The sequence below is a fragment of the Sceloporus occidentalis genome, unplaced genomic scaffold (genome assembly GCF_023333645.1).
Source record: "Sceloporus occidentalis isolate IW3139 unplaced genomic scaffold, rSceOcc1.0.p SCAF_1, whole genome shotgun sequence".
Lineage (NCBI taxonomy): Eukaryota > Metazoa > Chordata > Lepidosauria > Squamata > Phrynosomatidae > Sceloporus > Sceloporus occidentalis.
This window is the reverse complement of record NW_028316981.1, coordinates 266181441-266208309: the sequence shown is the minus strand read 5'-3', so window position 1 is coordinate 266208309 and position 26869 is coordinate 266181441. Positions and strand designations below refer to the sequence as shown.

Here is a 26869-nt window from a genome sequence, read left to right as displayed (position 1 = left end):
GCGAAGTGGAACTAAGTGTGGCCAAACAACTTGTCTTTTGGACTCTGGCCATGAGGCTCAGAATTGCTGACTGTTGCCACATTCTTTCAGTTTTAATAAAAAGGCTCACTTAAACATTTGCTAGAGTGTCAGCTGCATTTGCCAACTAAAAAAAGAAGTACAAGTGAAGCAAATATATTCTCCTTAATGTATTATTACTTTTTAAAAAACTAGTAATTTCTCTTCATTGCAACAAATGGCTGTAAATGGATTAATGGCACAGCTCCAGAGATCTCTAGTGAACATATAAACTGTTATATAGAGCACACTCAAAGAATCTCACTAGTTCCTAACTTTCTATTAATATATCATTTACCAGGCAAAATTTATTTCATGATTAATGTTCAACAAGTCTAGGCATAAAATTCTCAAAAAGGAAATAATACTGGAGTACTTTTAAATGCTGAATAATATTAACATCATAGTAAATTACTGCTTTGGTACATTTTAACCTTCTTATTGCTATGAAGAGGATAAAACCAATTCTCATCATACTGCACACTAATAAGTGTGCCGATATTAAAAAATATAAATATTTTATATATTTTTTCTATAAATTAAACTGTCCTATTAATGAACAAAATTTAATTGCACTTTGATGCATAAGGAAAAACTTTGGGACTCCAGAAAGGCCTAGTTCTACATAGGTCGCGCGCGCGCGCGCACACACACAGAGAGAGAGAGAGAGAGAGAGAGAGAGAGAGAGAGAGAGAAAGGTTGCTTTTCCTTTACCAAATCTGATCAGCCGTAAACTTTATGTTGTATTTTCTTTCTGATCTATACCTACAACGATCTATCTATCTAACCCAATCTAACCTATCTATGGCGCGTTACAGACCGCCTAAAAGCGGCGGTGTGCTGGCGCCGCGGGTTGCTGTGTCCGGGAATCGCAGTGGTCAAACCGCGTGATTCCCAGGCGCAGCCAAAAAGAAGCGCCAAAATGGTGATTCTTTTTGTGCCCTGGAAGTGGCACCATGAGGCGCTAGTCACGCAGTCACGGCGTCACTTCCACAGCACGATGTCCGGACGCTATGTGTCCTAGATATCAACATGGCGCCCCCGTGTGGAATGGGCGCTGCCATTTTGTGCACGCTCCGCACGTACTAGGATTACGGGCGTCAGGAAGTGACACCCCTTCCTAACCCTAGTAAGCGTGGAGCGTGTACTTTATGCCCGTCCGGAATGGGCCTATGATTTATTTCTCTTTTACTTCCTTGAGGCTTTTCAAAAGATGATTCACACACACACACACACACACATTTAAAATCCAATGAACTACCACATGGTAATAAGTTAATTGTTTTAGCCAATATAAAAGATTCTGTCCCCTATTTTTCTATGCTAATTCATAGAAAAACACAGCAATAATGTATAGTCAGCGATCAATTGCACAGTACAGGCTATTATGTTGCTTTGAAAATCAATTATTTTGGAAAACTTCCAATAGCTATATGGAACACATTTTAAACTGTTTTGTTTCAAAGAGTGACTTATGTAAAATTATGTCAAACCTCAGTAACATTCAATTCTTTATCAAATTATTAACAGTTTTAACTATCTTTCTCAGTAATTACTGCAAAGGATTTTGTTGCGAAAACAAGTTCTTCAGTAATTTATTTAATAAAAGACATTGTCTATCAAAAGCAAAATGACTGTGTCATTTGAGGGTTAGCATCCAGTGGAATGTTGCCCTGACACTTATCATAGATGCTTCATTGGAGCAGACAGACAAAACTGTGAATGTATAAGCTGCAATAGTTTGACCTCAATTTTAATGTATAAAAATTCTCCCCCACATTCTGTTGCTTGCGCACCTTTTTTGAAGATACGTCAGTGTTTGAAATAATCTTTAATTCAAATTGTATCTTTACTTTTTTTTCTTCCTCTAAACAGAGGATAGGAAGTAGATGGGTATAACTTAGTGAAGCTGCTAAGATGAGTTGTTGGCAGGGTGAAGTGGTAGATTTTAGTAATAGCTGGAAGCTGTAAGTGGTTCTGAGCTTTGAAGTCAGTATAGCTTTGATGTAGTACTCCCTGAGTTAATCGCAAGATAGTCTTGAAAGAAAAGACTTTCCAAATACTATTCTTAGTGTCACTGCTTGAAAAATCCTTGTACCATTTTTTTTTTAGCAGAGATCTTCAAATCTGGCCTCAGACTGCTTTCTCCTTTTTCATTCTCAAATTCTTTTGAAAAGCCTTCACAATTTAAGTTTTAATTAAACCAAGCCTTATTTAGCTTGCTGTTTACTACTTGTAAAGTAAACTGTCCAGGTAGTGAGCGTACATCCTCAAACACACTCAAAGTATATATTGCTGGGACCCAGAGAGTGAAAAAGTGGTACAAGGCTACGGTTTCTGGAATTTGTTCCTTCACTCTGTATCTCGAAAAGGTCCCTAATCTAAGTAAAAATCATAATAAAAAGTACACAGCAAAGTCACAATAAAATATCAAGCCTTCTATTAAGATAAACGAAAACTACAATAGAAAACAACAACAAAAATATGAGAAATGGAAAAGTGCTAAATTTTACTTCAAAGAAAATCAAACTTATTTGTTTCTAGCATACTGATCTGCTTGGAATGCTTGCAAAATAACACAACTTTCTATCTTTAATACCTTGTTACAGCTTCTTTGGTGCTTAATTTTAAATATCATGTACAAGTACAGTTTAGCTAGGAATTGTTAGTCCAGTCTTGGCAGAACAAGAATATTAAAGCAGTTAAACCATAATCTTTTATCTGCAATGAAGGGCTGATAATCTGTGCACATTTGTACATGAACTCTGAAATGAAGCTGCCATTCACCAAGTTCTATGCTCATCTAAACAGACAGGAATAAAGAACATGGCATGTGACCAGTAAATTATGAGAGAGCAACACCTCAAGGTTAGAGGTCACTGAAGATTTCAACAAATCTCACCAGATATGGCAACAGATTAAGCAAGGAGACAGATTGCCCTCCAACCTTAACCTGTTAAGACCTTTGAAGTCTTATGGTGACCTCTATTCTGCTCTTTCATATTAGTTGTTAGTTACACTAATTACAGCCTAATAGTATCCTGGTGCCAGACAATTTTTTTTTCTAAAGCCATTCAGTGAAAACATATCAGAAAAATGGTGACTGTTCTAGCCAAATTGCAGTGTGCACATCACAAGCACTTATTCCCAATTTACACTAGAATTTATAAACTTCTGTAGACAATAATGAGAAAGACATCAATAGTGTTGTGTAGTAGCATTTTTTTCTTGTAGGAAGTCCATAAATCAGACCAAAGTGGTCTTAATGTAAAAGCTCAGGATTTGGGGGCAAATGTAAGGAAGGCAAAATTTTATCCTAAATGCAAGATAATTCACAATTTAATCAACTATGGGAATTCACATTTCAAATTCAAGAAGGATTAGCTGCTTCTAATATTTCTATCAATATGGAACATCTTAGATATCCACAAACCTTAAACACCAGCCAACATGGCTATCTTTCTCTGGAATTTATGGAATATATTTTAATCATATTATACCTTTCACCACTGCAGCATCTGAAAAGCCCCTCCTAAGAGACATCCCACAAAGTCTTGCTACAGAGGGCTGCAGGGACAGAGGGAATCACCCACAAACCACCCCACACATCCAACATCTAACATCCCAGTCCTTTGAATGAACAACTTTGAATGAATAACTACACCAAGCTATCATTTAAAATTTCTAGACTATTTAATGAATAAATGGAAAAGTGGGGAACTCCACACCTCCTGACAATCAAATAATCATAATAATCTCAGACAGAACTTTGTGACATAATAAATTCTGGATATTCTTGGTGAGATCCAAGAGTCTGCATGGACACAGGGAGATTGTAATGTTTTTTTCCCTATTCTTTTGAATATGAGATCCTTCTGTCATGTCAGACATACCTTCTGAAACCTTAGTTTTAAAAGTGAATAGGCATGATGTACATGATACTATTAAGGTTAATTTTTATTGCCCCTGAATAACTAGTTATATGGTTCTATGGTTCTTAGCCATTATACTTAGCCACCTTCTCTTTCCATTTGCATTAAATCAAAACTATTACACTCCTCCCTAAGAGATAATGCAGGTTTTGTAGAACTGATTTATATAAGAAAATTGCACTTAGTTCTCCTGCTGTATGCACACACCTTTGGTTTTAAACTATAATGACTTAATTCTATTAAAACCCCCAATGCAATCACATAATTCCTATTGCCAGAATCTACCAGGGCACTTGTGTTGGCACAGTCAGAAGGGATCCTTTGTGTACCTTAAAAACCTGGAGATTTCTAGAAATAGTTTTTAGCCAGCATGTATGGTTGTAGGGATCAAAAGGGGGGTGGTGGTGGTGGTGGTGGCTGCTAGAACATTATATGCAAGAAAGAATAGAGGGTATGCTTATCAATAGATGACACCAAATTAGGAGTAGCAGCTAATACCCTAGAGGAGAGAATCATAATTCAAAATGACCTTAATAGATTAGAAAGCTGGACCAAAACTAACAAAATGAAATTCAACATGGAGAAATGTAAGGTATTGCACTTAGGTAGAAAAAAAATGAAATGCTTAGGTATAGGATGGGGGACATCTGGTTTAAGAAGACTACATGTGGAAGGGATCTATGTATCCTAATAGACCAAAAGTTGAAAATGAGTTAACAATTTAACGCAGCAGCTAAAAAAGAATGCAATTCTAGGCTGCATCAATAGAAGTATAGTGTCTAGATCAAGGGAAGCAATTGTGCCACTGTATTCTGCTTTGGTCAGACCTCAATGGAATACTGTGTCCAGTTCTGGGCACCATAATTCAAATAGGATGTTGACAAGCTGGAGCATGTCCAGAAGAGGGTTACCAAAATGGTGAAGGGTCTGGAAACCATCCCCATGACAGTGGTTCTCAAGCTTCCTAGTGCCACGACCCTTTAAGACAGTTCATCATATTGTGGTGACCCCCAACCATAGAGGAGAGGTGTCTCAGTTCCTAAGACCATTGAAAATATGTGTTTACCAATGGTCTTAGGCGACCCCTGTGAAAGGGTCATTTGACCACCAAAGGGGTCACAACCCACAGGTTGAGAACTGCTGCCCTATGAGGATTGACTTAGGGAACTGGGAATGTTTAGCCTGGAGAAGAGAAGGTGAAGAGGTGATATGATAGCCTATAAAGCCCTACATGGCTTGGGTCCAGCTTACCTGAGGGAATGCCTCCTCCCATACAATCCTTCCCGCACTCTCAGGTCCTCTGGGAAGAATCTCTTACAGTCTAAGAAAACCAGACTGATAACGACTTCCCAGAGGACGTTTTCTGTTGCCGCTCCAAAAATCTGGAATGACTTGCCGGAGGGGATCCGCCACACAACATCTTTAGAGGCCTTTAAGAAGGCAATAAAAATGGATCTCTTCCGGCAGGCCTTCCCTAACTGACCTCCTCAGAATGTTTACTCTCCAGTTACACAGCTGTTCCCACCGGACTGTGACCGTGATTGATTTTATTGGGAATTGTTGTTTTAATGTTATTTTAGGGTGGGGGGAGTTTTAGGGTGTTTTTGCTATGTTTTTACTTGTGACTTGCTGTGTAGAATTTTTATTGTTGTTTTGTTTGTTTTTACCCGCCTCGATCCAATACATGGCGAGGCGGGATACAAATAAATATTATTATATGATAGCCCTGTTTAACCATTTGAAGGGATGTCATATTGAGGATGGAGCAAGTTTGCTTTCTGCTGCTCCAGAGAATAGGGCCTGGAGCTATGGACTCAAACTACAGGAAAACAGATTCCACATCAACATTAGGAAGAATTTTCTGACAGTAAGTGCTGTTTGACAGTGGAACACACTCCTCCCGAGTGTGCTGGAGGCTCCTTCTTTGGAGGTTTTTAAATAGAACCTAGATGGCCATCTGTTGGGGGTGCTTTGATTGTGTGTTCCTGCATGGCAGGAGGTTGGACAGGATGGGCCTTGTAGTCTCTTTCAACTCTATGATTATATGATTTTACAAGCCTATGCGATATAATAGGCAGTGACAATCAGTTCAGTTTGTGAAATACCATAAGCAACATAGTGCCCACTTGTTTTGGTATTCACTTCTGTCTGATTACAAACCTGCATAAAGCAAACAAATAAGGCATCCATGCTGTGACAAAAAAAACCCACTTTTTGAATATATTTCAGAGTTACGTCACAGCAAGTTAGGTTAAAAGGCCGATCTGAGCAAAATATTTACAATTAGTGGATTAGATAAAACTAGTATGTCAGTTTGATAAACAGATATGAAATACCGGTATACTTTTTGTGTCATATATTTTTAGAATGACAATTTCTACTTTTGCAATCATAAATTCATTTGTTGTTTAGTTCTAGACAAAGAAATCAAACTGTAATAGGTATGGTTCTAAATGGGTAATAAAGTAACTCACACTTTAAATCTATAACTAGAAAATATCACAATTTTAACTCATTATCACAAATTTCAATCCATTCTATTATTCCGGTTCATATAGCTATGGACCCTAAACTGTGGACCACCCTGCCAGAGGAGATCCATCTCATTACCACCTTAGATGCATTTAAGAAGGCACTTAAGACGGATGTCTTCCGGCGGGCTTACCCACTTGACCTTACACAAGAGAGCATTAATATAACTGCCCCACTTCGGACTACGACTGATTGATTATTGGATGAACAGACTATGGTTTAGCTATTTTATTGCATGAATGTTAGTATTTATTAATTATATTTTTATATTGTATTGTATTGTTTTGTTTTTATTGATGTAATCCCGCCTCAGTCTGCAGGGACAAGCGGGAAATATAACCAAAAATTATTATTATTATTCTAAAAAGTGGCACCTAAATTTTGGTCCTGTTTACTAACCCAGGTAATTTCTTATGGCTGGGTAATTTCTTATGGCAGCTCTTGTACATGCAATAGGATGGGGTGATACTTTGTACTTTGGCTCAGGTAATAAAATGTTTTTGGACAGTTCTGGCAATATGTGAGTACTTATTTATTTTTTTTGGTTTTTATATGCTTTCATATCTGTTTTGGCCCATTTGTATCTACCACATGTAGATAGGATTCTACACATAGCACTCTCTCTCTCCCTCTGTCATTAGAGGACTAGACTCTTCTACATGGCTATATGGTGTTTGCAGTCTCAGAAAGCGCGAATGAATAATCTAGCCATTGTTAAATGTTGCATGTTTCAGGTTACATACTGGATTCTTTGATTTAAAAAAAGCACTGTTTTGGAAAGATAAAACCTGTATATTACCCATGTCTTTCTCTAACCTTAAGCAAAATATAGTGGTAAATTGCACAACTACTTCCCAATGCTAATGCATATAGTTTTCCTGTGGTAAGTTCAAGTTTCACAAGATACGGTTCACAGGCTGCAAATACGTTTTCTAAACCAGGAAAAATGTCAGATCATATAGCCAAAAAGTCATATACAGAGCATTAAACAAAAATTAATGTGGCAGTTTAAACCGCTTAAAACTGTTGTTTTAAGCTGCCTGTAGATTTGGGCATGCATCACTGGATAGGTTTACATTAGTTCACATATCTGAGCTAATCTTTTACAACTGATAATTGTGCCTTCATTATTTTTTTGCAGAAGTACTTAAGTTCAGCCAGGTATTCCAAACTGGATGCTTTAATTACCAGAAGAAATTACTATGTAGACTGTGAAAAAGAAAATAATAACATCGAGGTCTTTGGTTTCAGTTCCTTTGAATGTCTATACAGATTTTTCACATATGAAGATATTCGGGAAACCACAAAAAAAGAAAAAGAAAGAAAGAAAGAAAGAAAGGAAAGAAGAAAAAGACTTTAAAGTAAAATTTCAAAAGAATCTGTTTATGTTTCAGAAAAAAATGGAAATGATTAAATGATTAAAGTTTCCAAATGCTAAATTAATACAAGTTGAGTCTATCTTGTCTGGAATCTCAAAATCCCAAATATTCCAAAATCCAAAATTGTCCACATGAGTAGCTGAGATAATGATGCCTTTCCTTTCTGGTGGTTCAATATACACAAACTTTGCTTCATTCACAAAATTATTAAAAATATTGTGTATAAAATTACCTTCATGCTATGTGTATAAGGTATATTTCAAACATAAATAAATTTCATGTTTAGAGTTGGGTCCAATCTCCAAGATAGCTCACTGTGTATATGCAAATATTCCAAAATCTGAAAAATTCTGAAGTCTGAAACAGTTCTGGTCTCAAGCATTTTATACAAGGGATGCTCAATCTGTATTTCCATCTCAGATTGTTTTAATTAAAGTGTATGCTAGTGATAATTATAATGGAGATTGGGAACTACACACATTCTTGCTTTTTTTATAAATTTTGCTTTTCTCTCTCAGAAAACAAAAAAGAGACACAAGTAACCCTGAATGCAACTTTACATGACTATAACTGAGTGTGATAAGTGTCCCTTATAAGTGTGATGTGTCCCTTATTTGATGGCACAAAGGTTTCTCCCCTATTTGAGATTTGGAAGGCTTATCCTTTTATACAAACTGCCAATAAATACATAAACAAACAAACAAATAAATAATCAGTACTGTAGGGGGTCATAAAGACAGAAATGTTTACATCATGTAATTTATAAATGTGGACAATATGTTAATTTTACAGAGAAATGTAAAATTAAATGAAATCAATACTTTCATTTAGAATTCAGGTAGAACATATAAACTTGTTAAAAACTGAATCCTGATTGCGATCCCTGCATGTCAGAATTTTGACTGTTCCTTATCGCTATTTTGAAAACCTGGCAACACTAAGTGGATCATAACAACCTTCATTAGTTCATACTAAAAAGAAGAGATAACTTCCACAAAATAAAAGAAACATTTTAAAAACCTACCATGTAACTTCTTTATCAGAAGGTAAGTTGGCTAAATATTTAGAACCTGACATATCACAGGTATCTCAAAGTATTTTCAGTATATGAATCTGCTATGGTCAGAGTGCAATAAACTGCTGTGCAACAAATCCAACTTTACCAACTTGCTTTAGCACAACTGGAAAAGTGTGTGCCTATTTGTATACATAAAAATCAGGTAGGAACAATCTTAGACCTCCCTCCCCAGACAGAAGAAGGCTGCAACTCTATAGATTCTTAAAGGAAAACGTACAATTAAATTCAATGTGATGTTCTCGTTTCATAGGATTACATTAACTCAGTGAAATCCTCAAAGCCCTGTGCCACTGTCAGATTGAGCAAAGAAAATGAAGGAGGAGTGTCTGGATTCATAGAATCATGGAATCATAGAGTTGGAAGAGACCACAAGGTCCAACCTCCCTGTCATGCAGGAACTCTCAGTCAAAGCATCCCTGACAGATGGCCATCCAGCTTCTGTTTAAAGACCTCCTGGGAAGGAGACTCCACTACATTCCGAGGAAGAGTGTTCCACTGTCGAACAGCCCTTACTGTCAGGAAGTTCCTCCTAATGTTGAGGTGGAATCTCTTTTCCTGTAGCTTGCATGCATTGTTCCGGGTCCTAATCTCTGGAGCAGCAGAAAACAAGCTTGTTCCCTCCTCAATATTACATCCCTTCAAATATTTAAACAGGGCTATCATATCACCTCTTAATCTTCTCTTCTACAGGCTAAACATCCCCAGCTCCCTAAATCGTTCCTCATAGGACATGGTCTCCAGACCCTTCACCAATTTAGTTGCCCTCCTTTGGACATGATCCAGTTTCTCAGATTTGGTCCATATCTACTGCTTTCCTGCCTAATGAAAACCTGGTGTTATGAGAGGCTTCACTCAGTGAAGCTTCATACGGCATTGATCTGCTATTTGAAGAGAAAAATGGGACAGAAAATAAAGGCATGGGACTATTTTGAATTGCTCTTCTGCTTCGTTGGCATTCTGGACTCTCACCCATTCAAGGACTAAGCCTATTCATTTCTTATAAAAGTTTTATTCTAAGAAACGAATGCTTTTGCTTGCCTTGACTAAAAAAACACACGCACACGAACTAAGTATTTTTTGAGATATGATGTAAAAAGTATATATGAAAATATTTGTCATTAGTGTAATGCATTTTAAAAACACATTTATGGAAAAGGAATTTTTTCATAAAGCAAATGTAAGTTATATACGTTGGCATTATAATTTCCTAAAGTGGCTAAACTTCTGAAGCACTTGCTGAAACAGCAAGACAGATCCTGAAAATAGTTTTACAATCCTAATGGACAAAACACAAATGGGAAAAAGGAATAAAATGGATGGGGAGAGAAAAGGAAAACCAACAATTCAGTTTAAAATTCTTAAGATGTTCATAGCTACCACTATGATGTAAATGTGTGCTATAAGCAAGCAGGTTTTTTTGTCTGTTCTCATACACACACACACACACACACAGAGAGAGAGAGAGAGAGAGAGAGAAATAAAGGATAATCACTTGTATATGCTTTGACATCTATGAGATCAGATTAGTTGACAACACTGGCTTAGTTGGAAGCAACACTAGGATTCATATAATCACTTTCACAGAAGATATCTGACTTTTCAAATGTATAGTCTTCCCTTCTTAGTACAAGATATAAAATGCACTCATACTTTCTTGAAAGGTATGTAAGAGAGGATGTTGCAAAACTTTACCTGTAATTCTTAAGACACCTCTTATCCCTACCACAGTAATAATGATTTCTTGCAGCTCAAGAGACAAAAAACTAATTCACACTTGCAGTTTACCAGTCCACTAATCCACCTTGAGATGAAGTGTGAACCCAGCTGCTCAGGAGTAATTGTCCCCTAATCCTTAGCAATTTGCACTTCATTAATGAAGTGAGAGTTAACTCTTGCTACTACCTTGCATGCAGTTCCTGCTCTAATTTTGCTAACCCCCTTCTTATATCATCAAGATGGAGATAAAAGGGCCACTTCAGTCTGTATTGTTATATCTTCAGTGAGAAGAAGCACAGCACATCTAAAGATACATTGAGCCTAGGTCACCTACAACTCGTGTCCACCAACGGTGAACACTAACCGTGACAACATTGACAGAATGTAATGGTCACATTTAGTGCCTACTGACAAGTGATATATTTCTTGACAAGGTGTTAAACAATCTTATTTCTCCTAGATAAATTGCATGCAGGTAATTTTCAGATAACATACCTTTAGCAAATGAACAGAAGTGCTAAGATCTAACTGTTCTATTTGCAGAGTAAAAAAGCTCAAGACATTGATGCTGAGATCAGCAATCAGGAAACATTCTACTTAGGGAGAAGAGAAATTTCTACCTGCCTTCTAAAAGACAGCAAAACTGATTTCAGTTGCAGATATTATAGTGTGAATATGTAGTTGCAAATATTGCCATATTTACTATAATGCATATGCAGGACAAAATTAATGAAGAGACTAAAATATACTTTGTACTGTGTATTCAACAGAGTAAAATGGAAAACATTTATTAACACAAACTAATATCACATGTTTTAAGGGGGGTATTATGTATATATGGATGTATTTTAACCTGTTGTACGCCACTTTGTTTGCCTGGCAAAAAGCGGGATAGAAATATTTTTTTTTATTATTTACAAACTATACATAGTAGGAATAACAATAAGAATCTTTTTCTGCGTCAGCTCATAATTCAAACTGCATAATGCACTGATACGGAACCATTTTTGAAGGAGTGGGGGCTTGAAATATATGTGCCTGTTTGTCTAATCTTTAAATATGGTAATGCATTTTTACATTATTTTGAATATCTTTTGAATGAATGAATGAAATTTTATTTCTATACCGCTATTCCTTGCAGATCACAGCGGTTTACATCATCTCCATCAAAAGACAATATAACAACCCATATCCCAACAATACAAAAAACCCACCCATAGCAATTAAAAACAATACAGAATAATCTAAAAGCATTCCATACAATCATTCACAATCTAAAACCAATTAAAACCGTACAACAAAGATAGCTGGATCGAACTGCAAGTGTAGCTTTTAGTAAGAGAAAAAGCAATTAATGGAGTTTTCCCTTACTTACCCTGTATAGGAGGGCAGAATGATGCCTCACCATGACAAGAAAGAGAGGGGTTGAAGGTACAGGCAATCCAAAGTATTTCTGTTTTGGGGGACTTAGGTCCCAAACACAATGCAGAAATAATCCCATTTGAGACCGTATTAACTGCCTTGACTTAAAGTTAGGGAATTCTTGGAACTGTAGTTTATTGTGGCACCAGGGATCTCTCTGACAGAGAAGGCTCAATGTCTCACAAAACTACAGTTCCCAGGATTCCCTAGCATTGAGCCAGGGCAGTTAAAGCAGTCTCAAACTAGATTATTTCTGCAGTGTGTTTTGGACCTTACTGATTAGACAAGAGCTGTCTTTCAGTGGTACCTTCTTTCTGCCTAAAATTCACATTATTAAGAAGGAGCAAACAAGATGTGGAATAAGAGAAAAGAGAAGGTGGTTTTCTCTCAGGGAAGGCAAAAGGAAAAGTATCTGCAGCGTTTATTAATCTACAGAAATCTGAATGTTTATTTCAGGGTAGTGGGTTTTGGATTGGTAATGAATGGGGAAGATAAATCAGAATTATAGATTTTTTAAAAATTAGATCTTGAAGATAATTTAGTCCAACACACTAGTAACAGTGCAGGATCTCCAATGCAGGATTGAACTAAAGCATCTTTGGCTGTTGACTGTACAGTCTTTTAACAAATACCTTTATCAAAGGAAACCTGAGCACGTTCTGAGGGAGTCTACTGCATTGCTGAAAATATCTTTATATGAAGTAATTTTTTCAAACGGCCATCTGAAATCTGCTTCCCTGTAATTTTGCAACTATGGTTCTGGTTCTCCACAGCAACATGTCTGCCCCATCTTCTGTATTACAGAGATTTGAAGAAAGCTTCCATCTGTGCTTAAACCTCTTTTCTCCAGGTTATCAGATAACAGGCGAAATTGATTTGGAGGTGATTTGGAGTGAGAAATTAATTGATTTGCCTTCTGTAAAATGGGTGTTGTTTTGCAGTAGCAAATGGTAGATTACAGGAGTGATTCCATGTTTAAAAGCAGTCTTTTAGACCTCCACCTTAGCACTGAATTAATTTTGTACATTAGATGGATAATGTTTCCCCTCCCCAAAATATTTTTATTGACTTTCCATATAAAATTACAATATTACACACATTTATCTTATTTCATTTTCATCAATATTCTAATTGTAATATATCTTGCATTTGTTAATTCTCCAAAACTATTGTTTATTATTATTTTTATCAGTTTCTTCATTTCTCCAATATTTCACATTTTCCATTTCTATTGTATCACAATTCCTTCTGGTTTTTTGTATGTCTTTATATTGTATATTATCTGTTAGTTAAGATATGAGATGTGTTCCATTGTTAAAGTATGAGCTCTCTTTATCTCCTCGTTCCTTTTCTTCTTTCCTCTATTTCTTCTGTCTCCTTTCCCCTTTTTCCTTGCTTTTCTTTTCTTCCTTTAATCACCTCTTCTCCCTCCACTCTCCCTCTTACCACTCTCCCTACTCTTTACCTTCTATATCTCTTTATTCTTCTTTCTTTTTTCTTTCGTATCCCTTTTCTGTCTGTTCTTATTCTTTCTTATCCACTCTTACTCATCTCTTTCTTTCACCTGCTCTTACCTTCATTCACTTTCACAAACCCTCTTCACTTTCTCAATTCTTCTTACACTTTCTCAATAGAGGGATAATGTTTCCATGTACTTGAAGCATGCCTTTCGAGATGCTTATATGAAAAACAGGAAATCTCCTTGTTGTCTTTTAACATATGTTTTTCAGACAGAGAGAAAGGGTTTTGTGGCCCAGGGAGAAGAGGCAAGCATTCCTAACTACTGGAAGTCAATGGAATTCCAGAATGGGTTTTATATATGAAGCACAAACAAGCAGCCATAAAATGAACAGGAAATTTACTACAGTAATAGTTTTAAAATTTCATTGAGAGCTCAGAGGTAAAATAAAATTTAGTATGGAAAAAAAGACATTAGTAATAACACTTTGAAAAAATGGCTGACTTCTGAACTAGTGTTTCTATACCTGCAGAGACTCGTGGGCAGTCTGGTAACATGGATTCTACTGAGGTATCCAAAGGTTCTGAACTTGACACCCAATTACAGCAGTTCTGTTATAAAAGAAAAACAAAACTGAATCAAGAAAATGTAAAATATGCCTTAATTTTTTGGTACTCACAATAGAGACACATCTATAAGTGTCTGCATGCTTAAGTATGAGCTCACACCAAGGAAAAAAGCACCCATCACCACCACTGCAATTATATATGAATACTATACCTGATGTGTAGCATAGATAGAGGGTAACTGGACATACAGCTCCACTGAAAAACATATTCTGGGATTTTTCAGCCAATTGGAAAAATAAGAATGGCAAGAAGAAGAATATAATGGCTGTCTGGTAAGCAGTCGCTGTGGCTCTAATCAACATTTTGATACTTAGAATGAAACAGGTGTTATTAGCTTCTGCTGTAAATGCTAATTAGATACATACAATCAGCCCTTCATATTCACAGATGCAATCATCCATGGCTTGAAAATATTTTTAAAAATATAAATTCCAAAAAGGAAACCTTAATTTGCCATTTTATATAAGGGGCACTATTTTGCTACCCCATTGTATTTAGTGGGGCATGCACATCCATGATTTTGATATCTACAGAGTGACCTGGAATCAAACTCCAGCAGAAACCCAGGGCTCAACTGTATTTCTGCATATGATGAAAAGAATAACTGAATGAGATTATCTTAGTTTTGTGTCCCAACACTTTCTTGAAAAGAGTGTGGCCCACAAAAGAGCCCTATTGGGAATAAAAGAGATTACAAGAAATTGCAAATTTTGATTAAAAAAAAACCAGAAAATGTAAAACATTTCTTTTATTAATCAGCCATGAACTAGTAGTAATATATCTCTTATTTACTAATATAATAATTGCAGTTTGTGGGGTGTGATGGCTCAATATATACTTAAGAGAATGGTTTCAAAGCAGCAGATAAAGAAAAACGCGAGTTTTCACGCTGATATATTTAAAGGTTTAGCAACAGCAACCTACCTAGGAGCATGATGATTTTAATGTCCAACGATTGTCAGCTAAATATTTCCAATTATACCCAATGCTCTGTCTTAAAATTTAAGCATGCTTCTAAATCTGTATACTCATTCCTCTAAATATTTAAATCATAAACATGATGGAGAATAAAATAATCTATGTATCTTTTTGCTAAAATGTGAAGATGCATTATTCAACTTAAAAAATTCAGTAACTACATTCATACCTGAAGGAGGGAAATAATCAAATTCCCAATGCATACAATTCAAATAAATGACTAAAGAATACAGGAACATTTCTTTTATTTCAATTATTTATTTTAAGGTATTTTATTTCAATTATTTTAAGTTAATAATTTGATTTCAGAATCATTGTTTCTACAGGGGTTGTTCTTCTGGAAAATAAACACGAATTGTATATTTTTAAATGCTTGCTGCTGTAGTTGTGCACCATGGAATCTTTCTTCAGTGTGGAAAGATCCTTGACTGGTAGATCAAGTGTCTTATTGTAGTTCCTTAATTCATTCTGTCTGGAAGAAGATGTCAGCTGTGTTGCAGTGAGGAGAAAATTTCAAAGGCTCCAATCCCCACCAATAAAGGCAGAGGAATGGCTTTTGAATAGATTTGTCAAGGCAACCCTACTGTTCTGGGACCAGGGAGAGCAGGAAGAATATAAAAGAAGGGTTGCTGTATGAGATTAGAAAGTGAAGTTCACAAAGCATGGCAGATTTTTGTTAGAAACAGTGGATCAGTGAAACTATTGAACTGTGTGAAAAACCCATGAAAACATTTAGAAATGTAACTGGCTAGTGTGTTTGTTATCCTTTCACTAAAATGGTTGAGATGGTACTATATCTATATTTCACAAAGACTTTAAGATGCATGTTTGTATGCCAGGTTTTAATTAACAACAGAAGATGTACTGTATTTTTTCATAGTAGAAAATTACAAAAGCAGTGGAATTTTTATTAAGTATTATATTAATTTGATATAGGTAAAATTACAATAACTGCTGATAAAACATTGCATCAGAGAATCTGATAGAAGATTTGAATACAATTAGATAGTTTTATATATAATGTGCGATACGCCTGTAAGAACTACATATTCTCAAATGCAGAGTGAAGATATGAAAATGGAAGATTTGTTTTATCTGTTACAATGTTATTTAATAAACTTTAAAAATTGTGACTCCTGCTAGCATTAACAATAGGTAGTTATAACACAGGGAAGACAGAGGCCATGAAAATAGATATTTCAACTATTAATACTTTCAATCCTAAACTAGTGATGTAAAACTATACCCAGGAAATTTATTTTTTACCAGAGAATATCTGTTAAGAGGAAGATAGTATCTACACAGTGCCTTTTAATTGTGTGCAGTAGGAATCATTTGCCTAGAACCACCTTAACTGTCCTAATATTTCACTAAATCAATAGCATAACAATATGTAGTATTTTAATATAGCATAAAATACTACATATATGAGCTTCTTTCATATCCCACCCATATTTGAGATCACAAATCATTATTCTATTTTAGAAAGTACTAGACTGGCAGCCATCACCAGGAAAGACACATCACAGTGTGCCATTTTCCTTTAACACATATTGCAGCTGGGAAAGGGATGCAAACGAAGGTACACGGTAAGCTGGAACCCTGTATGTCAGCTCATACACTTGAAGACAAGTATCCAAACTCACTTCTCGCATCCACTCTCGAATAGTTTTGCCAGCTTCTTGATGCCATACATTGTGAACTGAGTCTGTCAATGCCACAGCAGTAACTTTATTCTTCACTTCTGCCTCTCGTTGAATCATCTGTGAAAAACAGAAATAAAAAAGTCTCACCTTTTTTAAAAAGTCAATTTTTAAACAATTTACTAAAGTGCTCAGTGTTTTGGTTTCTCAAAATTTCTACAGATCAGAGATACAATAACATTCTGGTCCTGTATAATTTATCCTCACTTTCAAGCCAACTAGTGCCTTATAGCTGCACTATGGCTCTTGGTAGTCTTTGTCTCGTTACTGTTATTTGTGCTTCCAGTACACAACGGCATGACTTGGACACAATTGTAAGCCACTGTTAGTGTTAACTATGGCTTGTTGAACAAGACAGGATCCAGCTTCCATTCAAACCAAGTGTAGTCTGTTTTGCTCAATATTTATAGCATTATGAAAATAAAGATGCTGAAGCCCTTTCCATTGCTCAGAGGCTTGCAAGGCATCATCATACCACTAGTTTTTCTCTATACTAGCTGGCTGTATATATGGACTTGGGAACACACACATCCTTTCTCAGAGATCTTCAGCAGCTCTTGACATGCTTCTGACCAAAACACAGTCCTAAAACACACTATGCTTTCCTCATTGCCACGAACTTCCTTGCTCTCTTTGTCAACCAACTTCCTCCACAACAAAAACCTTTCTGCTGTGGCCACTTGCTCTATAAATGTACAACTATATTTACTAAAACTGATGAACAAGCAGAAGACCAAATGTTATCAATAATGTGGACTCCTTGGTTATAAATGTGGGAATGTTGCAGAAATAGGTATCAGTCCAACTGTTTGTCTTAGCTGGTGTACATCAACTGATTCAACGGGAACATAATAAGTCAATACTTAAGCACGTTCTGTTTATTCAATGAGTTTAGACCAACAACTGCATTTAGGCCACAGAGCTCTGAAAAAAGTAAGCGAGAGAGGTGTTTTGGGGAAGCTTTTAGGTCACACTGTAATCTGTGCACTAATGTATCATCTGCTAAGAGCTAAAGTGTGTTTTTAAATATATCCCTCTTTAGATATGTATAATAGCATTTGGATCCTTCTCCTTTGGTGCAAGTTGCAAGGTGCTTGAGTTAGATTCTCGGAGCTTGTTAGTGAGAAGGTATGCAGGGGCAGGAAGGTTTTGTAGCTTAGTGAGGGAAAATAAATGGTTGTTGTCAGATAGAGTGAACTGGGGGAGGGGGCAAGGCAGGTCAGTAAAAGCGACAGGAAAAGTCTCTCAACTCAGTAAGTGGGTATGACCTTAACTTTAAAAAATTCGAAGAAACAATAAAAGTTAATGCAACACTGAGACTGAAAAGCCAATATTAAACAATTGTTTATAAATCTAGTTTCCCAGCCCCCAAGTGTAGTTTGTAGTCTAATTGGGTTAAGAAATAGAAACAAACTAGGCATAAGCTAGACAAATAACAGTTTGCTGTCATGTGTGAATCAGGCTCATCAACTGTGACTTAGAAAAAAATCTCCAAACAAAAATGGTGGGCAACAGATAGTACAATACTAGATCAAGAATAAAAGATACAAATCATCTTTATTTTGATACTACATAATATTTACTGAATTTTCTGCAAAGGCTAGCTCAGCATTTTAAAATTACTATATTTTGTTGAGTATGACCACACTTTAAACCCTTAATATCAATTTAGCACCACAGCTAAACAAGACACAAAAACTATCACTATAATACAATATGAACATAGATATTTTCATGTCACATCAGAACAGTGGCCCATTTATCTAAACTACAGTCCTTATGATTATATACAAAAGGTGAATTTACACAATCAGAGTGTATGGTTATATATTTGTGGTGATTACCTTATTATGGAAACAGGCATCTGTTGGATTTATTTTTAAACATATTTCCTCTCTGCATGGCAACACATGGGTCATGTACTAACACTTTAATGCTTGTACTGATCCAGTCAGAATATTAGCCACTGAAGTTTAAAAATTGCCCAGATCCACTGTTCTTTTTATCATTAGATTGAGAAATGTCTTCTTGGATTGCATTTCCAGTGTTCACCAAACTGTTGAACTTTGGGAAACTACTACTGCAGAAAATACCAAATTACTCAAGGTGGTAAAATCCAAAGGAAATAAAACCACTACAAATTATTCTAGTACACCCAATCATACAGTGTCGTTTATCTACATAATTATAGCACTGCCATTCTGCTTAAATTGCTATGACAACATACTATGGAATCCTGAGGATTTTAGTTAGGTGAGATACTATGGCTCTCTGGCTAAGAATTTGAGATCCTCTTCCCTAAACTGCAAATCCCAGGATTTGCATCACATCTATGATCTTGGATCAGCTAGGCTGACTGATTGCCCACTATAGCAATCTTTACATGGAACTGCATTTCATGACCATTGTGAACTGCATTGGGGTCTATACAACAATGAAAAGGCTTGCTCCTGCAAATACAAAGTTTTAGCACGCTGCATGCATTCAGATTGTGCCAACTTATCTTATGGGTGCAATGGGCTAGGACTAAAAGAGGGGAGAATGAATTCATGGGAAAGGTAAAAGGTAGAGAGCACTTTAGGCATAAAAGAAGGGTCATGATGGAGACAAATGTAGGCCCTGTACAAGCATGTACTGAGTACGTGCTAGGGTTGCCCGGGAGTGTCCTTTTCAGATGCTCCCTAAACCTAGGATGTACTCAGTACGTCAAAATGGCAGCACCCTGTCTACATGGGTGCCGCCATTTTGACGTAACGGCTGTGTCGTATCTAAATGGCGTGGTGCAGCCATTACGTCCTGGTGCTGCTGCCAAAACGGAGCTCCTATCGCGCTGCATATCGCTATCATGGCCTTTACACGTCCGAGCTAGCGATATTAAAGAGAAAGGGGCCGCTAGGCTCCTTTCTCTGTCTACTCGCCGCTGTTGGGGTGTCCTTGGGTCATGAAGCCCCAAGGACACCCCTTTCCAGTCTGCGGGGAAGCGACGTTTTGCCACTTTCCTGAGGCTTGGAAAAGCGGCGGATCGGGGCCTCTGGGGCTGCCACTGTGGCAGCTCAGGCCCTGATCTGTCAGGGAAATGGGCAGGTGCAGGCCGCCCCAAAGGGGCTTTCTGTATCCCGCCGTAGTCTTCATTAAAGGTGCAAATGTGCTCCCTAACTGAAAGGGCTTCCAGCTCTGAGAGACAGAGAGCAGAACGGATAGCTACCAGAAAGGCAATTTTTAAGGAGAAAAGCCTCAGGAGAACTGCTTAAATGGATACTTTGTGAGTTGCTTTAAAACGAATGACATGCTCCAATAAGGGGAGTGGTGACAGACTAGAGAAGATATGATAGCATCCCTAAGGAACCTTTATACATGGAGATGCAAGAAAAGTGGGACTCCTTGGGTATTAGATGGAACTGAGGACAGTACACCAGCCTGCCTTTTTGAAGTCTTTGGTCTAAGGCCAGCCCTCTCTGCAGGAAAGTCAGTAAGTTTGAGACAGATGCCCTATTATACTGAATAAACTTGGTTTTGCACCATCTAACAAACCCTTCCACATGGCCTCATAAATCCTTGCTGTGGAGTATCTGTGAGAGAGATGTGTGTCTATATACCCACATTTTTCCCAGAACTTTTCATTCAAATTCCAGGTGGCTACCTGGAGCCAAACCATGTCTAGATTCCAAAAGGGACCCTGAGTCAGCAGGCCCAGCTGGAGCTGTCAGAGCTATTCATGAGGACCAAACACTAATGTTTTCTGGTCCAGTAGGGGGCAATGAGCCCCGCTTGAGCCCTCTCTTCCCTCACCCTCCTGACTGCTCTGGCAATTAGAGGAACAAGATGGAAAAGGTATAGGAGACCCTGCAGCCATTGTAGGGTGTTTTTTCCCCTTTGCCCTTGGGCGTGGAAACCTGGTGAAAAACTTGGAGAGCTTGTGATTTGTCTTTAGTGAAGGTACTGAATCTGATCCCCAGTTGAAGAAAGAGCTCTGGGTGTAGACTCCATTCTCCTGGGAGCAAGGTGCGTCTGCTGAAAAAGTCTGCCTGGAGATTGACTATTCGTTGCACATGCTGGGCCAAAAGGGACAGGACTGTTCTTTCTGTCCACTGGAACATATAAGAACTGTCTCCCTGTAAAGGGATTGAGACTTGTATTCCTCTTGTTTTCTAATGTAGGAACGTGTGATTGTGTTGTCTGTGAGAATCATGTTTCCCTTGAGCTGTGGGGCGAAATGGAAGAGAGCTAGCTAGGCTGCTCACAACTCCAATCAACTGATGCTGTGTCTCTTCTCTCTGTGATTGCACAGGGCTGAGCTACACTTCCCTAACAATGTGCTCTCTAACCATGAAGGTTGGCATCTGAGGTGACTCTAAGAATGGTGATCCTCTCTGAAGGTTAAATTGGCAAGGCCACCATGCTAGGGAGCACCTGATCTGAGGCGGAAGGCACAGCAACAGAGGTTTGTGAGTTGCAATAAGGGATTGATATGGTTGCAGGAACTACTGGAAAGAACTGGAATGAAACCTGGCCCAAGCACGATCTGGATTACTGATATCACGTGGCCTAGAAGCCTGGGCAAGTTCATGAGAGATACTGTGGTAAATGACCATATTCTCTGTGCCTCTGCCCTAAGGTTACTATGCCTTTTCCCTGAGATAATCACACCCTTGGTTGTGTCTGTCATATCTTCCAGATGGGTGATTGACTGTGAAGGAAAATCAAATGCTCTAAAGCTAAATAGGTGGAAAGGATAACCAGAAAAATAGAAACAATTAGAAAGAGCTCTGCTTTGGGCAAAGATAAAAAGAACTGGTCTCGTGGATGACCCAAGGGACTAGCTTGCAAAGTCTGTTTTGTTGTTTGGCTACTGCAAGACTGCCTTGTTTTTTTCTATCTGTCTCTGGGTGGTGACAGAGAAACCCAAGTCACATGGATTCTTCCTCTCACCAACACAGAGAATTTGAGATTCCCCTTTCTAAATTGAAAATTCCAGGATCTGATCTTTAATCAACTGGACTGACTCCTTGCCTTCTACAGTGGACCCTCGGTATCTGCTGGGGTTTGGCTCTAGGACCTCCTGTGGATAACCAAATTTGTGGATGCTTAAGCCCCACTGAATACAATGGCATAGTAAAATGGTGTCCCTTATATAAAATGTCAAAATCAAGGTTTGCTATTTGAAATTTATACTTTTTTTTTTTTACTATTTTCAAGCTGTGGATGCTTGAATCTGTGGATAAAGAATGTGTGGATAAGGACGGCTGATTGTACTGCAGTGTTTACATAGGCTGAACATTTAACAAGCTTTTCTCAGAGCCTTCAAGAAATGTTCATCGATTTTCCAAGCATTCTTTTCAGGCTTTTAATGTTCTAATGCACACCATATTGAGCTGGGCTTAAACTTTTGTTGCAAAAAAATAAAATAAAATAATAATTACATTGAGTTTTCATCAAAGTTCTGGACACTAATTTGCCAAAGGCCCACAGAAATTATTTTAAAGACTCCAGAAAACTGCACAATACCTGAGCGCAGTCCCTTGGAGACTTGGCATAGGACATAACTTGGAAAAGATCCTATATTTTGAAAAGAAGGCAAATATAAAAAGGCCCAACATGTTTGATCAAACTTTGAGAGAATCTTCCCAAAACAAATGAGTTGAAACTTAGTCAGACAGACGTTATATACTCTCTCTAAGCCCTTCTCTCAGCCCATGTAACTGGTAAGAATTGTACTCTAGTTCTATTCTGGCTGCTAGATATTAGCTAAAGGACTGAGGGAGAGCTAAGGGAACCAGTTATCCCTCTAGTGGCATCTGCTACAGTAGTGTAACAAATTATTACAGAGCTGTTCCTGCCTCCTGGTAAATAAATCCATCACTCTAAAAAAGTATTATATAATGGCTAAAAAAGAATAAAGGAGAATAGATTCCTCAACAAGGACAACAGCTAAATTACCATAGTGCACTGCTAATAGATGGAGCCAAACACTCTCAAACAAAAGTTTGTTAAAAGGCTCTCAATGCAACATGCTTTACAGTTGCATCCCATAAATCTAAATGTAGAAAGACAATGGAGAAAACTCCTATGGACATTTTGAAAAATGATTATGGGAGTTAAAATTATTATTTTATTATTTTAAAAGTTTCTTAGAGATATAAAAACTTTAGGATTAAGAAGTTTCAATTTTCATAACAGATGGAAATTTCCCTACTTGCTATTTAGTCAAAGGGTCTCCATGATATATTGTATGAGATTAGGCATAATACAGGTTGAGTATGCCTTATCTGAAATGCTTGGGACCACAAGTGTTTTGGATTTTTTTAAATATTTGCATTTATGTAATAAGATCTCTTGGAGATGGAACCCAAGTTTAAACATGAAATTCATTTTTGTTTAATGTACACCTAATACACATTGCTTAAATGTAATGTTATACAACATTTTTAATAGTTTTGTGCAAGAAACAAAGTCTGTGTATGCTGAACCATCGCCATTAATAAAAAAAAAATCACCTGAACCCCACCATAATAGAGAATTACCAGCCAGTTTCTAATATTGCCTTCTAGGGCAAGGTTCTAGAATGCATAGCAGCTTCCCAATTCCAAGGGTTCCTAGATGAGGGAGATTATCTAGATCTAGTTCAATCTGGTTTCAGAGCTGGAAGAAGACACCTTTGGTTGCCTTGTTGGATGATTTAAACTGAGAACTAGAGAGGTGGAGCGTAGCCCAGTTGGTTTTACTAGACATCTCAGTCGCTATTAATGTAATTGACACTTTCTGGTATGCCTCTCTGACATGGGACTTGAGGGCACTGTTTTATAATGATTTTGGCTCTTAGAGAAGGTGGTGTTGGGGGTGCCTGTTAAACTCCCTGGCAATTGGCTTGTGACCATCCTCATGGCTTGGTTCTGTCTCCTATGCTGTTTAATATGTACACGAACCCATTAAGATGGAGATTTGGGTGCCAATATCCCCAGATTACTTGATCAGAATGGTGACTGCAGTCAAGAAATAAGAAAAAAAAACTAGGAATGAGAAAGAAAGATATGAAAGAACTAGACAAGATCCTAAAATGTAAAGATATACAAATGGCCAATAAAGTTAGAACCATTCAAGCCATTGTATTCCCCATCACCATGTATGAATGCAAAAGCTGAACAGTGAAGAAAGCAGATAAGAAGAATATCAACTCATTTGAGATGTGTTGCTGGAGATGAGTACTGAGGATACTGTGGACAGCCAAAAAGACAAACAAATGAGACTTTGAACTGATCATGCCTGAAATCTTCTTGGAAGCCAAGATGATCAAATTGAGGCTGCTGTACTTTAGCCACATCATGAGAACGCACAACTCATTAGAAAAGACAATAATAGGAAAGGTAGAAGGTAGTAGAAAGTGGACAGGGTCTCAGAGATGTCTCATCCACAGGGCTATCATGAATTGGGGTCAACTCGAGGGCAGTCAACAACAACAATCACTAGTATGATTATGGCATCCATCTTTTTCTCTCCTTTCCATCTATTTCCATGGAAGCTGGTAGAGCGCAAAATGGCTGCTTGCTATAAGTGATGTACTGGATGAAAGTGAACAAACTGAAGCATAATCCATACAAGACAAAAGGGTTCTTGGCAATGGTGTCACTATGATTGGTGTCATCTGGTACAGTGACTAGCAGCAAGAAGAGCATCTCTCCACCCCTTGAATCATGTCTCCCCTCCACACCTTACAGACAGGCTTACATGGCAGAAAGGTGCTTTCTGCTGAACATATTTGGGAAGCAGTACTGTCACCCCACTTAGGGTGTCACCCACTTGGGTCTGCACATCTCGCACCCCTATTGCTACTTCTGGTTCTTCGTCAGTCAAAAGCCTTCAGCCTTTACACTCCTCTGAAATCTCAGGTTTATAGATTGAGTGTATTCCTGGACTCAACCCTGAGTGTAGATGCCAAGATTTTGGCAGGGGTCAAGAATTCATTCACACAGCTGAAACTAGTGAACCACCTGCACCCATTCCTAGAAATCTCAGATTACACCCTTTTTGGATATTATTACATACTCAATGTGGGATTGTCTTTGGAAGCTGTTTGAAAATATTTAAGAGCAGTTTTGAAAGTGGTACACAGCAGAGACAGGGAAAGGTCATTCTAACAGTACATGCTAAGTAAACTAGGATATTATGGCATGAAAGTGTGAGATAGTCCTACGTACATAATAGGAAACTCAGTTTGGTAACAGTATAGTGACAACCCAGGTTGAGTCACACTTGCACAATATACAAAATATGACAGGAGACAAGTTTTCATTATCATAGAATCAATTCTAACTTATGCTGGTACCATTCCATGGAAAAACGAATATATTTCCTCATCACATTGAAATGCAGCCAGATCCCCATAATCAATATAATTAAACTTTGGTTCTGAGGAAACCTAGGAAGTGGTGTTTGTTATGTTACTTGCAAAAAAGTGAGGGTGGACAGTTTCTCAAACCAAATATTCCACCTAATGTGCAAATCTGTTTTCTAGCTCTGGGTGTTAAGGATTGTAGAACACAATTAATTCTGTACACACAAAATGTCCTTTGATCTCGGGGAATTTTCAAATCCCTCAGTGTGCTGGAATTTTATTTAGGTTGGAATTCATGCAATGCGATTTAAAAAAAAATCTGATGCATTAGACTTAAGCTTGAAACTAAGGAGCATCTTTGAGTATTAAAGTGAATGGTTCATAAACAGACACAAAGCTTTCTACCCTTGTTATTTAAATATTTCCTGTTTCTTTTCTGTTATAAAAATAGGATAAGACAACATTAACTTGTCTTATACTTTGAAATGTTCCTGTTTATTGACCTTTACTGTACTTTGAAATTCTCCCTTTCATTCTTTCAATGTCTGACTAACTTCAGGAATGAAAAGTTTCTTCACAAGCAACATTATACAGGATGGACTCAAGTCCATGACTTCCTTTATTGAGTCAACCCATTGGTAATGTGGTATCCCTTTTTTCCTACTGTCTTTCACTTTACTGAGCATTATTGTGCTTTCTAATGAGTCAAAGCATCTCAAGAAAGTTCCAAATATAATAATTTTGGCCTCAGTGTATCATTGTGGATTTTAGGAAGAGTTCAAGCTTGATTTGTTCTAGGACCCATTCATCTGTCTTTTCGGCAGACAATGGTTATCTGTAGAACTCTTCTCCGGGATTAAATTTCAAATGAATTCATTATTTTTCTCTCAGCTTTCTTCATGTCCAGCTTTCACAAGAAACTGGAAATATTATGGCATTAGTGAATCTGACCCTAGTATTAATTATACCTCTTTGCACTTGATAATCAATCTAGTTTCTTCAGAATTGCTCTTCCAGGTCTTAGGCCCCAAACACAAAAGCCAAATAAAGCAGCTTCTGGCTGCTGTGCGGACATGATGTTCAAATGATGCATACCCCCAAAGCAGATGGAAGCTGCTCCGATGGCACAATCTGGTCCTTTGGACAATATCAAAAAGGAGTGGAAATAATCCAGATCCTGGCAGTATCTGGCTTGGGACCATGGCAGCGGCCAACTTTGGAAGTGGGCTGTGTGGTCGCCATGGTTCCGGCACAACAAGGGCCAGAGCGGCCTTGGCTGCTCTTTATCGGCTGTGTGTTTCGCCCCTTAGTCTTCTTTTGATATCTTAACCAGTCTTCTTTTTGATTAATGAATGAATCAGGTATAGAAAATCTTCAAGTATTTTGATGTCTTCATCATTCACTTTACAGTTATTTAAATCAATTATGTTCATTATTTTTGATTTCTTAATATTCAGTTGCAATCCTTGCTTTTACACTTTCTTCCTTAAGTATCATCAGTAAATTGTTCCACGGCTATTTTATGATAGTAACATGGTATCTTCTGCATATCTTAAATTAGTGATATTTTCCCCTTATATTTTCATACTTACTACCTTCAATTCTAACACTGTTTTCCACTTTAATATGTTCTGCACATAGAATAAATATATAGG

The 26869-nt window shown here is 37.4% G+C and overlaps 1 protein-coding gene across 9 annotated transcripts in view; it reads right to left on the bottom strand.

Moving 5' to 3' along the window:
- The window catches only part of LOC149323845 (cotranscriptional regulator ARB2A), a 313183-nt gene that overhangs the window by 104827 nt on the left and 181487 nt on the right, over positions 1 to 26869 (bottom strand). For all 9 annotated transcript variants that reach the window (XM_089493210.1, XM_089493256.1, XM_089493218.1 and 6 more), the window contains 2 exons: positions 16829 to 16945; positions 14102 to 14186 (listed from right to left, as the gene is read on the bottom strand). In XM_089493210.1, coding sequence (XP_089349336.1) covers positions 14102 to 14186; positions 16829 to 16945 — 202 coding nt within the window. The remainder of the gene's footprint in view (positions 1 to 14101; positions 14187 to 16828; positions 16946 to 26869) is intronic.